General features: G+C 41.8%; 1 protein-coding gene across 6 annotated transcripts in view; it reads left to right on the top strand.

The window, feature by feature from the left end:
- Positions 1–18723, top strand: part of GBF1 (golgi brefeldin A resistant guanine nucleotide exchange factor 1) — a 125217-nt gene that overhangs the window by 92960 nt on the left and 13534 nt on the right. For 2 of the 6 annotated variants that reach the window (XM_074233833.1, XM_074233832.1), the window contains exons 4-19: positions 272–403; positions 3178–3296; positions 3881–3989; positions 4595–4655; positions 6366–6420; positions 7165–7263; positions 10247–10385; positions 10813–11036; positions 12461–12629; positions 13063–13274; positions 13599–13697; positions 14275–14469; positions 14775–14964; positions 16538–16681; positions 17240–17328; positions 18403–18605. In XM_074233833.1, the coding sequence (XP_074089934.1) occupies positions 272–403; positions 3178–3296; positions 3881–3989; positions 4595–4655; positions 6366–6420; positions 7165–7263; positions 10247–10385; positions 10813–11036; positions 12461–12629; positions 13063–13274; positions 13599–13697; positions 14275–14469; positions 14775–14964; positions 16538–16681; positions 17240–17328; positions 18403–18605 (2239 nt within the window). The remainder of the gene's footprint in view (positions 1–271; positions 404–3177; positions 3297–3880; positions 3990–4594; positions 4656–6365; positions 6421–7164; positions 7264–10246; positions 10386–10812; positions 11037–12460; positions 12630–13062; positions 13275–13598; positions 13698–14274; positions 14470–14774; positions 14965–16537; positions 16682–17239; positions 17329–18402; positions 18606–18723) is intronic. The other 4 variants (XM_074233837.1, XM_074233836.1, XM_074233835.1 and 1 more) reach the window with 3 other exon arrangements.

Below are 18723 nucleotides of genomic sequence, written 5' to 3'. Positions count from 1 at the left end.
TTATTCTGGTCAGCACCCCAGGCTTGGTCTTCCTTAACTAAATAGCAGCTGGCTACTCTTGTCCAAGTTGCCAAGATCTGCTGGGGATGTGGAAGTAGAGGAAGAAATGAAAAACGAAAGTCACCAGAGAATTCAAGGATCTGATCTTTCATTGACCAATCATGAGTCAGTGGGCTTTGACCATGTATAATGACAAGAAGGTTCTCTTTATGGGCAGAAGGAAAAGCCTATCAAGTAGTATCTCTTCATTGACTCACTTCTTCCTTTACAGATCTGTCTGAGATTGAGCCCAATGTGTTCCTTCGACCATTCCTGGAAGTTATTCGCTCTGAAGACACCACTGGTCCCATCACTGGACTAGCACTCACCTCTGTCAACAAATTTCTGTCATACTCACTCATAGGTAAGATCCTAGATCCTCTTTTTTAATGAGAGACATCTTGCTCCATACTCCCACCTTCTGATAAAAAACAAAGTTATTGTTCAGTGCCAAGTAATGGGAGAAGTGAAGGGGCTAGAACACTCAGACACTTGGTCCTTTGCCAATAAGAATTAAAAAATGCCTTTCACTTATATGTGTTTATTGAATTCCTCTAAATCTTTAGATTTGTTACCTCAAGATGTTTTCTTCTTTCTCTCATGTCCTTAGTCCATGCTCAGGGATTGAGCATCTAGAAAAACAATAAAGATATCTTCCTTCGTGTCCATGTAGATAGGACTACAGGAAAAGGTCCAGCCAACTAGAATGGAAAATACTCTTAGAGAGGAGGAGTATAAAAATGAGTAGGGATGCTGCTGGCACCTCCTTAGGTGTGTTCCAGAAGCATCAGCTTCCCTTTCATATTCTGGCCCTTATCTTACTTAGACCCCTTCTCCACAATAATTTGTGCCCAGAAGGCTCCTTCTTTGCCCTCAGCACCACCTGCAGGCTATTCTTCTGTACAGCTTCTGACTGCTTATTTGTACCATCTCTCACTGTCTTCTGATGATCTTTCTACTCTCCAGCTTTCCTTGGTCAGCAAGCTGTTCAAGGCTTTGTCAGGCCATTCTAGCCTCTAGGACCATAAAGGTGGTTTTTAATTGTGCAAAGAAAAGTTTTGCTAAATATGGTTGAAATGAGTATAATAGTGGGGGTGGGGTGGGAATTCAGAGCCATGAGTGAGGGCAAAAGTGGCAATGGATATGAAGAAACAACAGTTTTTCGTGAGATCCAACCTGAATTTCATTCCTTTGCCAGTCTAGCCCTGAGTGGGTTGGGGGCAATGATAAGCAAAAGTGCTGGAAGAAGTTAGGATGACTAAGGGAAGTCCTAAATGGCAGAATAGGCCTCCCACCTGCTCATGTGGGAACCCAATGGACTTTTTTGTTTGGCCTGCAATTTTATTACATATAACAGTTTCTGGATTGGTCCCAGCCTTTTGTTTGGCTCCACATATCTCCTGGTTTGAGATTTATACTGATGGTTGCATTCCAGCTTGGTGAACCTCTTACAGTGATGCTGAAGCCCTTTCACTCTTATATGACTTTTTGGAAAAATTAATATTTTATTCAGGCTTGGGCATCAGAGCTAAAGAAGGTAAGAAGGGAGTTTTGCTAAAGTGACATATAAAGGAAATCAGTCTCCCTCCCCCCCCCCCCCCACACACACACATTCTTCCCCTTCTCTTCTTATCAATCCCCTCTCCCTTCAATGATCTGAGGAACACCAGTTTTCAAATCCAGACTAAAACATTTAATAGCTGTGGGACCCTGGTCAAGTCACTTAGTGTTTTACTCAAATTTTCCCATCTGTAAAATGGAAAGAATAGCACCTACCTCCAAAAATTGTTGTGAGGATCAAATAAGATAATAATTGTGTAGTGCTTAGTACAATGTCTGGCACAGAATAAGCATTGAATAGTTAGTTTTCACTATGGTTATTAATCTTGAGCATCACATAGAGCTAAAATGAAACCAAGTTCCTAGTAGGAGAATGAGGTCTGGATATAGGTTCTAAGAGAATTGGACAAAAGGATGCTCAATAGTAATTCAGGCCTAGGGACATGGAGAGTTGAGGTGACCAGTAAAGATCATAATTCCAGCAGCCCATGTGCTGGCATGAAAGATATCCCCTTCTCTGGCCTATAATTGGCCATTCCCTGTGCTTAGGGAGATCTCTAACAAAGGTCATCTACCCAGATGCCTGTTAGAAATTCTTATGGTCAGAATATTGCTAGAACTTAGAGTGGGTCCATGAAACTTTTTGCAACAGGGCAACACTTTGCCCTCATGATGACAATTTTCCTTTACTTATTTCCCTATGTTTAGCATGGAAATGAAAGAGACACTGAAGGGAAGTGAGGTGTCATAGAACTGATTATCCTGGGTCTTGGTCAAACTACTACTTTATCCTCTGAACATAACCAGAGGATCCTGCTCTCTTCCACCCCTCCCAATTAGCTACATCTTTTTTTTTAATGAATTTTTAAAATTTCTTTAAGGCAGTGGGATTAAGTGACTTTCCCAAGGTCACACAGCTAGGCAATTATTAAGTGTCTGAGGTCAGATTTGAACTTGGGTCCTCCTGACCCCAGGGTGGGTACTTTATCCATTGTACCACCTAGGTGCCCCCATTAGCTGCATCTTAACTTTGTTTTGTCTTTGTTCCCTTCTCATACCTGTTTAGTTAATATGACAATAAGAATCACACTCAGTGCAGTGTTGTACTAAAGGAGATTGAAACCAAAGCCAGGGGATGGGAACTACTGTGTGGCATCAGATATGATTACTGGCAGCATTTTCTGTCCAGGCCACCTTCCAACCTTCCCAGCCTCAGCTGTGCCTGGGCTTGAAGCTCCAGAAAGAGCCTGAGAAAAAGCTGTGTTGAAAGATGTAAAGGAAAAGGCTACAGACTTGGCATCCTTAACTTAGTCCTTACTCATTTCTTTTCCTGGGAGAGACCCAAAACAGGAGTTCCGAGCTTCATTCAGCCTTTCCTGGCTAAAAGAAATAGTTCTACATATTGAAGCTTGTCCATCCAGGGGCACCTAATCCATGGCAGTATTCATAGGCAGAAATTTCCAGAGGAAGCCAGAAAAGAAAAACAAAGTTAGACTTATAGAGAGACACAGCCCCTAACATAAATGGCTATACTTTTGTCCATTGCTTCACTCAATCTCTCCTTTGTTGGTGGAGCAGATCCCACTCATGAGGGCACAGCAGAAGGAATGGAGAATATGGCAGATGCCGTTACTCATGCTCGGTTTGTGGGCACAGATCCTGCCAGTGATGAGGTTGTCCTGATGAAAATCCTTCAGGTAAGTTAAAGGAGAGAATAATTAGGCTAATAACCAAGAGCTAGTTCCGCCAGATCCAGTTACTCAGGACTGTGGGTGGGAGAGGGCTGTTTTGACTCTTTGAAAAGCTTAGTGAGCCACTTCATTTTCAAACAGGCAGCTCAGGTACCCAAAGTAAAAGCTTTTTTGATAAATTTTAATAAATTGATTTCGAGGGCTGGAAGCCCTTAATACATTTTAGATCTGACAAGCCGGACCTATGCTGCCCATCTGAAGAGGAGGGTCACAAAAGAGATTTATTAGATCATAAAATGGACTAATGGACTTATTAGGTCACAAAACAGAGAAATTGTTTCTGTGAAAGGTCCTTGGAATTCTAACAAAATGATACCGGGGCTCTTTAGACCCACTTCCTCATCCATAAAAATGAGATGGTTGGACTAGATGATTCTATGGTCCCTTCCGGCTCTAGAGCTGTGATCTATAATCTCTTCTTAGACCATATATATCCTGTTACCTCAGAGGAAGGTTGGTTGAGAGCAACTTCTGAATCCTTCACAGCACATCTGACTATTATCTTCTTGGAATATCCATTCTCCTTTCAGGTTCTCCGAACTCTGCTGCTAACCCCTGTGGGTGCCCATCTGACCAACGAATCTGTTTGTGAGATTATGCAGTCTTGCTTCCGGATCTGCTTTGAGATGAGGCTCAGTGGTAGGTAAAGCATGTTAACTCATCCTTGTGTCTGGCTAGGACCTCTGATCAGTTCCATTGAGACTAATTAATAGTTGCTGGCATTTCTATAACACTATAAGGTGTTTTACATATAGAATTTTACATATAGTGACTTGTCAAACCAAATCTTGAAAGAACAAGGATTCAAGGCTCTTCTAATTTCATTTTTGGTATAGCTGAGGCCAACCAGAGACATTTATCCTGACCTTGGCAAAAGGCCTCAGATCCTTTGATAAACAGAGAAAGGAATCTGGATGGATCCCACACCATATTTTGCCAAGCCACTGGTCACCTTCAAGGTTTCTTGAGTTGCTTCTTGCCCCTCAGGTCAACTGTGGAATGGAGTAAGGTTCAAGGTGGAGTAAAGGTTATCCATGTTTCTCCAACTTTTATTTTCCCATGACTCAGTGCTGCCACCTTGTGGTTGAGCTATGACATGGCTACAAGGCTGCACTGGAGCTGGTTTTAATAAGTTTGGTGTAATCCTTTGTAAACAAGGTTTGGAGGGGAGTCTGCTCAGAGAAGCCTCCTGATAATAGCACAGCAAGTAATGACACCTGTGTTATTTGTTTTTGTCTGTGCAGAGTTATTGAGAAAATCCGCAGAGCACACTCTCGTCGACATGGTGCAGCTGCTCTTCACAAGGTAAACCTGCTCATGTTTGCCTCGGCTGGGCTGCCCCGGCCCCCTGAGCCTGCCTGCTTTTCCACAGCCACTTAAGGGACCCAGCTAGCCTTACAGCCACATCAGATGCCACTTGAATTGAGCTTAGGGTTACAGAGAAGAGGGAGTAAAGAACTGGCCTGACTTACAAGGAAAGGGAGGGTTTTATTTGATCTGGACAGATGGAGATGATTCTGCTTCCCAGGACAATGTCTGTTTCTCTATAGGTAACAGCTGGGAAAGGCTGTCCATTGAGGGAAATGAACAGGAGAGGAGAAGGCTCTCAGACCTTATTCTGATTTCTAAGGGAAAAGGACAAGACATTCTTCGCCAGGCTTCCCCAGGTCCCTAGTTAATGGCCCAGGAATCCTTGCTGACAGAGTAGTCTCCTTTCTATAGCTCTTCTTAGTAATTGTAACTTGGGGGGAGCTAAGGAGATTGGTTTTATTTGGTATATTCTTGTCCTTCCTGAATCAGTGGATAATAATGATTGGGCAATATTTCTAGACCTACTATGAAGGAAAGGATCTAGGATCATCAATCCCAACTTGAGTATTCTCCCCTTTTCTCCCCATTATATTCTCAAGACCCTGCATCTCATTGGGATATGACTCTCATGTCATCTGTCACATAACTCCAACCCAATCAGGTGTATACTAGCATAAATTAGGTCAGGAAACAGAAGGACTTTTGATTTCTAAAAGCATCATTCTTTTGCTTAAGAAATTTCAGAGTCTATCCAATACTTCTAGGATAAAATATAACCCCCTCTATTTATCCTTTCACACTGTCTCTCAGCCCTTCTTTCTAGACTGGTTCACATTATTATACCACAGACACTGTAAATTCCAGCCAGACGTACCTATTTGTAATTCCCCTTATACAGCATTCTCTTCCTGGTTCTAGGGCTTTTGCAAAGTCTGTTTTTCATGTCCAGAATGCCCTTTCTCCTTGCCTTTACCTGTGAAAATCCCCAGTTTCCTTCAAGGCTTAACTCAGGGTCCCTTTCCTCCATAAGAGCTTTCCTACTCCTTTCAGTTGATGAGGCCTTTCCTTATCTTTGAGTGGTTAGTGCCACAACAAGACAAAACTGTGTACATATATTGTATGTCTAGTATTTTGTAATTAAGTATTTATGTACTCCCGTGGGGCAGTAGTGCTTAGTAGGCACTTAATAAACACTTATTTAAATGAGTGACTGAATGAATTAGTTTGGGGAAAGAAGGCCCTTTGAGATCCCAGGACATTGACTCTTCTTGATTCCATGACTGGAAGTACCTGTACCAAACACATCCCAATTCTCAAGATGGTTTCAGCTGTGCTGTTGTAGTCCCCCAACCATAGAAGCATATGACATTAAAGACAGAGTGAATTCATTTAGTCCAACCTCTCATTTTACAGATGACAGCACTAAGAAGTGCCCTAGAAAAGTGAAATAACTTGAAGACACACAAGGAATTAACTTCTAGCTCAAACTTCTAGTCTAGTCCTTTTCCCAAGATAACCATACTACCTTAATTAGTTATAGGGCACATGCCCATTTGTATTGGATGGAGTAGAGGTTTATGGAACCTTCAGCCTGCTCTTCTTCTCAGTCTCTTCTGGGGATCAAGGCAGGCGATGACCTAGGACAACACTGGGTCCTTTTACCCTACTAATCTTTGCATTTTTTCTGGGCTTTCTATTTTACAGGTTACCTCAGTTTAAAGAAGAACCGAAGAACTATATAGGGACAAATATGAAGAAGGTATTGTCTGGGACTTGACTCATGCCTTTACTTCTGCCTAGCTTTCCTTTCCCCTCATCTGTGCACCAGATATTTTCTTGGAACAATTTTATTCTGTAGAGAAGTGCTTTTGTTTGTGAAGATCTGCTTAGAGTCTAAGACTAGCTATCAAACTCATCCAGGCTCTGAATGTCACATAAAAACTTGGCTACCCTAGTTGCTTCTCCCTTACTTGCTCTTCCTTTCTGACCCATTTGTATTTCCAGTACTGGCAAGGGCTTAAGATCTGTGGTTCTCCTTCCATAAAGTAGGAAGGTGATCCCTTCAGAATTCTTTTGAACATTTTAAAGGTCATTCTGGAATGGTGTGTGGGCAGAAATGAAAATTGCTAGACCTCCATAAGGCTGAGTGCTTCATGCCAGATGAAGATGGACCTCATTATGTTGTTGGACTTATGCCCTCCCCTCTGGAAAGTTCAGAAGTATCTGGCCTGTCAGGGGGTTAGCAGGTCATCAGACACCTGACCTTCTGCTGCTTAGACCTGAGAAACTGGACTTCCCAGAATTCACACACAGGTTTCTAAAGGGAACCCAAGAATAATAATGCCAACTCTCAGCCTCATGAGACTGCCTGTCAGGCCTGGACAGCAATGACCATCTATTTGGTGCATGCCCTTCCCTGCCCACAATATGCCCTGGGTCCTATTGCTGTGTCTCTACATTGATTTCACTTTGTTAAAACCGTGCATTTGCCTGTCTTTCACAGATTTCTCCATGTCTCCTCAACAAACTGGAACTAAGTAGTGGGGAACAGCCCAAAGCCCTGAACCAGTTAGAGAGGGTACTGCTCTTTAAGAACCTCAAGGTCTCTCTCTCTCCCTTTCCATCCCCTTCCTCTTCTTTTTTTGCAAGCACCACCTGGGTCCCAGTCCTTTTGTGTGAAACAAAACTTTCCTTTCCTTGGTAACACAGCACGGCTTGGGGAAGGTGCATGCAATTGTTGCTTTGCAGTGTTGGGAATCTGCCTGGGGCAGGAGGAGAGCTAGTAGAGAAGAGAGTAGAATTGTGCATGGGCCTGGAGAGAAAGAGCTAGCCCTGCTATGTCATCTCATCTTTCAAGGAATCAAGCACCAACATCACTAGGAAAATGAGAAAGACCTCAAGACTGAAACCTCTCCTCTCCTCCCTTTCTCTCTGCTTTTCCTTTTCACTGTCTTGGCTGACAAAGGAATCCCAGGCAGTGTTCCCTGGTTATTTCTGATTGCTTAAACTGGGTTTGAAGAAGGTGGGGGAGTTATCAGACTTTGAACCACCTGGGGTGCCATCAAAACAGTTATTCTGGAATGTAGGCTGCTGGAAGTAACAGGATGGTGCCAGGGTATACTGAGGGCCCCAGGCCACCAAGTCTTTCTCATGTCTTTGGATATTCACTCTCTATCTCTCAAGGTTTAGGGATGATGAAATCAGGAGAATAGGTCCAAGTTTAAGAAACTTTGTCTTATGCCTTTGTTTCCCTCTCTCCCCTTTGTGCCAGAGGGATAATGTTTCTATTCCTTGATTAAGAATTTTCCCACTGGAGGAGATGTACTTGAAACTGTGAGGAATGTGTGACTTTGATGGTATTGTCCTGGGCCACAAATATATTTTCTCAGCATGCTGTTGTCTCTTGAATACCAACTGGTATGCTTGTCCAGTCCTGAGTACCATCTTCTTCAACTGGCCAGACTTGATATGTAGCCATGTTTATTAACCTTGGGCCCTGCCCTTTTTCTCAAATATCTCACTTACCTCTGGAAACACAGAAAAATCACAATGATTTAAGATTTCCCACATCCTGAGATGAATAGCATCATCACCACTATCTTGGGACCTTGGGATCTTAAGGATTTCCTTTCCTTTCCTGCCCCAAAGCAGTCTGGTAATACTCCCTTTGCTAAGAATGAACCTTCTCACATTTTTGTTCTTAGATTCCAAGAATATTCCTTTAGACCAGGTGTTTATTTCACATCTTAGATGTTATAATTATGACACTAAGTACCTCCTAGCACCCATCCCAACCACAAATCAGAGGAGCCCCTGGAAGTAGGTGGAGCTGCAACTAGAGAGCACCCAACAGAAGGCAGTGTCATGCAAATGATCTTTCTGTGGCAGTGCAAGGGAATCAAACTGCTTTGGCAAGATGATAATATAGCAAGGAGAAAAGTAGACCAGAATTCTGGTACTTTTGAGAGATTGGTGGCAAAAAGATTAGTTCTCTTTCAGCACACTGCATAGTTGGCAACACAGGTTGTGCAGCTTAAAGAACTCTGACTTCTTCTGATGATCCTTAATGAATTTATCCCTCTTATTTTATAAATAAGAAAACTGAGTACATCATATAAATGATACAGCACTGTAACTCCAAATCTAATGTTCTTTCCACTATTCCATTCTCTAAAGTCTCAGGTGTTCAAAGGCTTAGGGAAAGTAGATAAATGAAATCTGGAAGGAATGAGGAGGTAAGGACAAAGTCTTGTCTGCTCAAGTCTCGAAAAATAGGAAAAAGTTTTCTCTCCAAATTAAGGGTCATATTGATAGACAGACTCTAAGGAAAAGGAACTGGAAGACCAATCTGAGAAAGATCAGTCAGATAATAAATCAATTTGGGGCTGTATTTCCATAGTGGGTATAGTTTAAAATTATTAAAGCATCTGGGTTTGGGAAGAAATGGGCCTGGATGGAATAAGTGAGTTCATTTTAAGAAGATCATTAAATCTAGAAAATCCAATACTAAGGACTCCATGGTAATCAATAGGAAGCAAAATTGGAAGACCACTGTGACTAAAAAGAGGCTATGAGAACAGCAATCTAGCACATTGGGTTAGAATGATGTTTAAGGAAATAGATGGACTTGATTTGGGGGAATGCAGGATTGTGCTGAAAGAGGCAGGGATGTTGAACTGGTGCCCTCATTCAGTCAAGAGCAACTACATTGGGTTGGGAGAATTGCTGACTTTTCAGTCTCAGTTGAATTGCTGTTCCATTTTTACTAAGAAGAGATCCATTGGTCAATCCCATGCAGCCAGGAAATGAGGAGAAACAGTTGTCTAGGATCAGAGGTGCAGAGCTCTGAAAAAAAGCTCAAGTGAGTAGAGTACAAGAACTTTCTATCTCAGGAATCTCCCCAAGGTGGATTCAGCAGGACAGTTGAAAGAGAACAGTTCTTGAGGTTCTGGGCCATTAGACTTGGAGAATGACTCCTGGCAAGGTGGTCACTACTCAGGATTTTCTGACCCCTTCTGCATGCCCACTCCATGCATTGTATGGCCTGACACAAACTTCTGCTAGAAGCCCTTGATCCAGTTGTTGTCTAAGCTGATCATCCCCTTGGAATTGTATAATCAGTATCTGCACTGAGCTAACAAAGCCCATCCCCAGTGCTAGACAATTTGTCTGACTGGCTGGAAAGGTTGGGAAGTGACGCATGGGAATGGCCACATGCTAATGAAACTTCTAATATCCAACTCTGTAGACTCAAGCTGTGGTCCAAAAAAGGTCTGGGATGGGAAATATTCTTCTGACTCCAGAGTTCTTCGGGCTTAGGAGTGGTGGCTGAAACCAGGCTGCCTCCTTCCAGGACTGAACTGTTAGATGTGAGCAAGTACATTTGGAAGAAGGATGAGATTGTGATCTACTGATTTAGGTGGTTTTCATTTGGCCATGGGTGGGTGGTACTGGGGAGAGGATGCTTTTAGGCTGCTTCCTGTGGTCAGATGGGGCTGCTCCTCACTGAACTTTGAGGGGAGGGAGGTTTTCAGCAACTGAATCTTAGTTCAGATGACAATTCAATGGGGGTAAAATATTTACAGCTCAAAATGAGAGCAGGAGGCATGAGTGATTCATCCAAGTGGAAAAAGCAGAAGAGGTCTCCACGACCCCCAAGGCATGTCACCAAAGTCACAGAGTTGCCCCCTCCCAGTGGAGCCACCCTATCCTCCAACTTTACAGGTAAGTTTCCTTCTGACTAAAGTTATACCTTGGTTCCAGGCTTTTGAATTTCTTTTGAACAGGATAGCATAGGGTGATGACTCCTCTGAAGAAAACATTCTTCTCTCTGATGGAGTGAGGGCTAGGGACATAAAAACCATAATCTATGTGCATGAAGTTCATTTTAATCAAATGGAGCATAAAATCTCTGAGCTCCTGTGTGCTGTACAATTTGAACAGTGAACTCTAGTATTCTGTGACCTTTCAGCAGCTCTGCATAGTAGCTTTTTGAGGTCTTTTGTTCCCAGGGAAAGCCTAGATACCTGTTCTGCTGAGACAATACACAGACTAGGGACTGAAGATGATGTGACTTTCTCACAGCTTCTGGAATTGTTGGATTTCTTCCCTTCAAGCATATGCTCATTTTCCAAGGGATTCTCTTTGGCAGGTGCTGTGCCCTTCATTGATGCCCCCATTCCTATCTCCTCCACAAGTTCTGAAGCCACTTCCACAGCTGTTAGCCCCTCAACTGACAGTGGACTTGACCTCTCCTCCCAGACCACCTCCAAGGAAGATCTTACTGACCTGGAGCAGGCTGGCTCCCTGGGATCCAGCACAACCATGGTGCCTGGAAACAGTGAACTGGGCTCTCCTGAACAGTCTGATCCCCAGGTAGAGTTGCTCTCAAGGCCCCCAGTTTTCTCTTTAAGAACTGGCTGATTTCTTTAGTTCTTTGCATTTTTTTCCACACCATAGCTCGAGAAAAAGGACTTAGGAAGCTATTCTCCCTTCTGGTGGCATAGTAGACAGATCCTGGAGTCAGGAAAACCTGATTGAAATTCAAATATATCCTCAAATACTAGCTGTGTAACCCTGGGCAAATCACTTAACCTTTGTTTCTTTATTGCAAAATGGGAATAATTATATCTCCCAGGGTTGTTTGTGAAGATCAAATGAGATCACTGTAAAGTGCTCAGCACAGGGCCTGGTACATAACAAGAGCTAAATTTGTTGTTCAATCAGGTCCAACTCTTTTTTACCTCATTTGGGGTTACTGATTTGCCATTTCCTTCAACTCATTTTACAGATGAAGAAACTGAGGTAAACAGGATTAAGAGACTTGCCCAGGGTAAAGCAGCTGAGAGTCCAAGACCAATCCTCCTGACTCTCTCCACTATGCCACCTAGCTGCCCTAACTGCTATATAGATGTCAGCTAATATTACCATTTTATTCCAATGACATTTCCTGAAAGGCATGATTTACTGGTAAAGGACAGGAGTGGAACAGTCATTGTATATCAGAAATAATGGGAGTGAGGTTGCCAGGCAAGACCCTGGTAGCCTTACTTGGGGAAGGTTCTGAACCTAGAGCCCATGAAAGTTCCTGAGACTTCATCCCTCAGAAGTTAACATGGGAGGCGGCTAGGTGGCGTAGTGGATAAAGCACTGGCCCTGGAGTCAGGAGTACCTGGGTTCAAATCCAGTCTCAGACACTTAATAATTACCTAGCTGTGTGGCCCTGTTTGCCTTGCAAAACTAAAAAAAAAAAAAAAGTTAACATGGGATCTTAGTGTAGTTGGCTCTCAATAAATGTTGAATGGAGAAATTTTTAAAAATAATAGTCTTATCATATAAACTCAAAGTTATGGAAAACCTATAAGATTTAAAGGATATAAGAGGTTATGTCTCAAGTTCATCTCTAAATGAGAAACCTAAGGCTCAAAAAAGTTGGTCACTCAACCACTCAGTGGCAGAACTGAGATGAAAATTCTTTCTACTCTTAGTCAAGTACCTTTTCCACTATCCCAGGATGTCCTTGGCTATCTGCTTATGCTTTAAATCCAAAAGATCTGGCTCCCTCATATACAGTTTTGTTAGAAAAGTATTAAAAATCTAATACTTCATATATATATATATATATATATATATATATATATATATATATATATATTCCAAAGAAGAAAAATAGAACTCAACTTTTCAAGATTAAGCTCTCTGCCTTCACTGGATCTCTCCATCCTGTTGTAAAATGAAAGGGTTGTCCTGGATGAGCTTTCACTTCCAATCCAAATCTTGAGAATTCTATAATCCTGTAGCATGAAGTGTCCCAGGTGGAAAAGATCCAATCAACATCTGTGGAATCTATCCCTGAGGTGTTAGAAGAATGTACTTCTCTAGCTGACCATTCAGATTCAGCTTCTGTTCATGACATGGACTACGTTAACCCCCGTGGCGTTCGCTTCACACAGTCTTCCCAGAAAGAGGGTGAGTGTTGCTAGCTGGTTCTTCTCCCTCTCTTTCTCTCTCCCTACCTCTCCAAACTCTATTAAGCTGCTCAGGAGGCTCAAGAACTTCAGGTAATTTCTACTTAATGAACTAAATTAAATTCTCTTCCCATTTTTGTTTTAATCATCAAGGATTTGAAATGGTTAGGGAACTGTTTAGCAGTCTGTAAAACTGGGGTGGGGAGTGAGCAATGGAAAAGCAGAGGTTTTTTTCTCTTAAAATTTTTTGATTGATGCCTTGTTTTTCATGTCATATCCATTCCTTTATATATTCTTTCCCTTTTCCTTCTTAGCAGGCTATCCTTAAAACAAAAATTTTAAAAGAAAGAAAAAAAAGCAATATGACCAGATTTGTTCTGTATTATTAGAAACTCTTTAAGGGACTAGTTATTTTTCCTCCTTGCCTTCTGCAGGCACAGCATTGGTTCCCTATGGCCTCCCCTGTATTCGTGAGCTCTTCCGCTTCCTTATCTCTCTTACCAACCCTCATGACCGACACAACTCAGAAGTCATGATCCACATGGGATTGCAGCTACTGACTGTGGCCCTTGAGTCTGCACCAGTGGCCCAGTGCCAGACCTTGCTAGGCCTCATCAAGGATGAGATGTGCCGTCACCTATTCCAGGTGAAAATGGGGATAATTGAAAGGATGGGAGACTAAAGTTTCACTCACACATATGTGTCAATCCCTCATACCAATGGTGATGGGGTAGGGATAATCCCAAGGAAAGTTTGGATTATCTATGAGAAGGATGGATGGAACTTCCTGTCCATTTTCCAACCTACCCAGGATAAGGATTCCCTAGTCTTCCACAGTAATGCCAGTACTAGGAATAAAGTGTGAGAATTGCCAATATAGGTACTCTCAGGGTCCTGAAGTGAAGCCTTATTCTGGCTAAGCAATGACAAATGCCAGAAATTTCATGATTTTCTTACATTTTTCCTCCAGCTGCTAAGTGTGGAGCGACTAAGCTTATATGCAGCCTCCCTCCGGGTGTGCTTTCTGCTTTTTGAGAGCATGCGAGAGCATCTCAAATTCCAAATGGAGGTGAGTCATCTGGCTCTGTTGGAGTGAGGAACACAGAGCACTGGAATTGGAGGTTTTGCTCCTTCTGGGGTGGGATCCAAGAATTCATAAGGGAGTCATTAACCCTCTAAGGAAGAACTCATTATAAGATAGCTGTCATTTTCCTTGGTGAGGGCACAATTCTGAAAAAGAATTAAGGGACTGCTATTGTAAAAATAGGGACTACTGTAATGGGATGAGGGACCTATTTTGTGTATTTAGCAGTCCCTTTCAAGCCCAAGCAGGTTACAGGAAGGAACAGAAAGCAAGACTAGATCATATCATCAGTTTATTTGATAAGATGATCATTTGAAAAGAAATCAGTTTGGGCTGTGTAAAACCAAGGGTTAAAAGTCAGACTCCTTTCCTGAGTAAAATGGCCAAGTGTTAGGGAGCAGGAGGTAAGTTTCTATTAGGTGAGTTTGCATAGCACTGACACTCAGGTTTGAGGAGCAGTGTAGTGCTTACCTGTGCCTTCCCCTCTGTTTATTGTTTGCTCTGTCCTACTGTGTCTTTTTACTTTTGTTCCATCCTATTGTCAATCTGTGACTGCTACCAGATGTACATCAAAAAACTCATGGAGATAATCACTGTGGAGAATCCTAAGATGCCTTATGAAATGAAAGAGATGGCACTAGAGGCTATTGTCCAGCTCTGGAGAATACCCAGCTTTGTGACTGAGCTCTATATAAACTATGACTGTGACTACTACTGCTCCAACCTCTTTGAAGACCTCACAAAGCTGCTGTCCAAGGTGCTAAGGACTTCTGAAGTGGCTTCCATAGGCCTCTAGAAGGAAAATATTGGGGAGGGGAAATTTGTTGGGGATAGCACCGACAGGAAAGGATAGGTAATAGAAGGTACAAGGAGAGTTTTCTAGGGCATCAGGATTAGAGGGGGTAGGAGGGGTGTGTATGTGTGTGATGCATGTGCATCCACACCCACATGATATGATTGATGGCAGTTAAAATATAGAAGATGTTCCTCTTCTCCATGTAGAGTGAGAACCTTGGAAAGTGTGTTGGATCGGTCTCTTAGCTTTCATTGTTTGTTTCCCAGAATGCCTTTCCTGTCTCTGGGCAGCTTTATACAACACACCTGCTCTCTCTTGATGCACTGTTGACAGTGATTGACAGTACTGAGGCTCATTGCCAGGCCAAAGTCTTGAATAACCTCATCCAGCAAGAGAAGAAAGAGGCAACTAAACCCAATCCTGAGATGGTGGATGGCACTAAAGAAGTCAGCAGCAGTGAGAAGCCATTTTTTTTTTCTTAAAGCCCTAGGCCCCAGTAGCATGAACTCCTTTTCCCCATCACCTTATCCAATATTATATTTTCAGGATTTGAAGCTCTGAGTCACTTCCTCAGGCAAAGTGTTTGTGCTGTAGTCATCATCTCCCATTCTCCTAGAGGTCTCTGACTTTGTGTCTTTGGTAGTCTTTGACTCAGCTGATGCAAACCATTATGTATCCATTGGGAACTTAAGTCTTACTTCTTTGGGATGCATCCCCATTAGGGATTACTATAAGCTTCTTGACATTGGAGTCTAGTGGAATTCTCCCTGTTCCTCTTTGCTTTCCTTCTGCAGCTACTCTACTGTTCTCCCCCACTTTGCTGAATTTTTATTACTATTTTTAAAGAAAATTCCTAAGAATTCTGCCATACTCCATGATTATCATAAGATATGAAATCAAACTTAAGTTCATTCTAAGGAAGAAACTGCATTCCAAGTTCAACTATAATTAGTCATGATTATTTAGCTATGAAACCAATTGGAGCTCTGATTCTTTCATTTCTGTTACACCTTACTGAACTCCAAGTTACTACAGACATCTGCAGATCATTAGATAACATTTTTCTTCCCTCATCCTAATCTTTCTGCCTTTTTTCAACCAAGTAAATGTCAGAGATTCTTTATTACAAAATAGATAATTAAAAGACAAAAACAACAGACACAATGAAATCAAACTATATAACATGATCTGACTAGAGTTAAATTGGTTGGCATTAAATTTATCATAAAAACAAAAAATATAGTACTTCTAATCTGCAGGTAAATTAAGATAATATACGTAAATCACTTTTCAAACCTTAAACTACTATATAAATAGGGATAGAAATTAGACCTAGGATTTCATTGATATAGAGAATTCCCAATTTCCAAGTAAGGAAAATTCTTCTTTCTTTAGATCTGTGAATTCTATGTAATTCACAGTCTTGAGAGTTTCTTGTAGCACTTGTCAGTTACTTGTCCAGGGTAGTATATATCAGAGTTGGAATTTAAATTCAGTTCTTTCTGGTTTCCAGCCTGACTCTATCCACTATGCCATGCTGTCTTTACTATATAAAAGTTAACTTATTATTATCATTTTTTATTATTATTGCTCAACACATAGTAGGCATCCATCTAATAAATGTTTACTGATTTGATAAGAGTTGTAACATTATCTTGGATTCAAGGAAAGTTACAGCCCAAGATTACATTCTTTTAGCCTCTTGCTAGAGTGATGAACACTGTTCCCAGTAGTTTCTGTGCTGAATGTTTCTCTCCACACAGCCCTATCTTCCTCCCTACCCCAACTTATGACTGCTTATGTTTGGCCCATTGGTAGTATTATAACAAATATGTTTTAACAACCACTTGTTGAGTCTTTGCTTCATTTACTCAGACATGCTTTATCAATCTCCTTCACCATCATGTGGGAAGAAATAAAGGAACATCACAGCCATATTCATACAGATAATTTTTCATCAACCAAAAAAGAGAACATCCAAAAATTCACCTAGAACTCTGATTCTTCACACTTTTTCTCTCACCTACAGGCAGTGAACAAGCAGCCAGTGATGGAAAACACCCAGGGACAAACCCAGATCACCCAGGGCTGCATCTACCTGGGGGAGGGCAGTTGCTGGCTGAGCAGGGAAAATTGGGCTGCAGTGACCTGGAGGAAGGTGGTGATGCAGGTGGTGGGTGTTGGGTCCCACAGGGCTTACTTGGGTAGAAGATTTCTCAAGAAAAGGCAAAGAGAGGGGGAAAAAAGTGTTTTTTGTTTGATTGAAAAAAAAACAAACCTGGGAATCATCTTAATGGGTTTTGGCTTATCATCATCCCTTCAGACTCATGTAGGAAGGGAGCACAGGACCTTAGGGTGTTGCTGTCCATGGTTCTGAGGGTAACTGTAAAACTTCTTTATATTTTCCATAAGGAAGGCAATTCCTGGGGAGAAGAAGCTGTGTAGGAATATCTTATACTTGTGAGAACTGGGAGAAAGAAGAAATGATTGATTTTCTGAGCATTAGAAAAGTTAAGTAGAAATTTTAGGATTGTAGAAAAGGGTTTTTACATAAGAATGGTGAAAAGTTTTATTTGGATCCTAGAAGAAAACATAAACATCTGAAGCCAGAGGGAACCAGGAAGTCCTAGAGGCATCTTAAGCTCTCCCTAGGGAACAAATCAATTCTAGGGCCTAGAAAAAGGAAGTGAAGGAGAAGCTTATTGTGGTCTTATTTTCTTTTTCTCCTTAGCTGACAAAAAAGTTCCCCGGAAGCCACCTCGGTTTTCCTGCCTCCTTCCAAATCCTCAGGAACTGATTGAGATTAAAAACAAGAAAAAGGTATAAAAATCAATTAGGTTTGATTGTTCCTTGGGTACCTTGTCCTAAGTGTTCACAGATGATTTAGCAGCTCATCCAAATCATTGAAGGAAACCTGTTAGATTCCCAAATTATTAATTGACTAGGACTTAAGTAACTCTGAGTTACCTTAAGCTTTCCTCCCTTTTTTTTTTAATTTTTCTAATTTTTTTTCCTCCCATTTCTTAAGATACCTTTGGGTGAACACAGCAATTAGGGCTAGATTATTTGCCAAAGCCTAAGCCTTTAACTATGTTTGTAGGCAAGAGAAAGACTGAGTTGGAAGAATGGGAGTTGATGAAAATAGTAGGAACCAAGGTTGCTGGTATTATCTTGGTCCCAAAGAAGGTTCAGTAGGTCATTTCTATGATTGTAGGAACTACAGGGAATTGACATTTATTCTGGTGCTTTAGTAAAGTTCATGTAGATGTTTGTGCTTTTGAGTTTCTTAATGAAATGGAAACCTTTTTTAAAACACTTCTGCCATCCTCTTTCTATCACCCTATTCCCTCTGCCCTCTTCTTTCCCCCTCTCTGTGCCCCCCCCCCCATTGTCTGCCTTGTCCCAGACAAACATTTGGTTTGTCTGTCCCTGTCTATACTTGGGTAAATGTAGAACTGACTCATCCCCATGGCCATCCATCTCCAGCTCTCGTCAAAAGGGCACAACACAAGCAGCATCCCGGGAGGAGAGGTGTAAACAGGTTGGGCTAAAGGCTGTCATGCTGCTAAGAAATCCCAGGGGAAAGAGCTTAGGCTAGAGAGCCAAAGACGTTTTCTCTTGGTCCCTCTTTCATCTGCTTCAGGGGTCACACCCTCATGGATGTTTATTTGGTAAATGGAATGAATGTTCATTCCACTTCTTTTAGAGAAGGCAGTTGAAGTTAGAGATTAGAAGATTTCTAAGGCTTTACTTTTGAAACTTTCTATCCCGGGAAGAAGGGCTACTACTCAGCTGAAGGACACAGCTTGGGGAAATAAGAAGAGAGCCTGACCTAACTTTAAATTCTATCCAGTTTGAAAACAGGAGATCAAATGCCTTGAATCTTTCTCACAGCTACTGATCACAGGTACAGAACAGTTCAACCAGAAACCAAAGAAAGGGATTCAGTTCTTACAGGAGAAGGGTCTTCTGACTATCCCCATGGACAACAATGAAGTTGCCCAGTGGCTTCGAGAGAACCCCCGACTGGACAAAAAGATGATTGGGGAGTTTGTGAGTGACCGAAAAAACCTTGACCTGCTGGAGAGTTTTGTGGGGTGAGTGAATAGTGAGCATAGCCTTCTAGACAGAGAATAGCAGTTTGACCTAAGATGAAGCAGGTTTCTGACTTCTCCCACCTTCAAATGAAACTTTCTTATTTGGAAAAGTGGTTCA

The sequence above is a fragment of the Macrotis lagotis genome, chromosome 4 (assembly GCF_037893015.1).
Source record: "Macrotis lagotis isolate mMagLag1 chromosome 4, bilby.v1.9.chrom.fasta, whole genome shotgun sequence".
NCBI lineage: Eukaryota > Metazoa > Chordata > Mammalia > Peramelemorphia > Peramelidae > Macrotis > Macrotis lagotis.
This window is presented reverse-complemented; position numbering and strand designations above follow the sequence as displayed.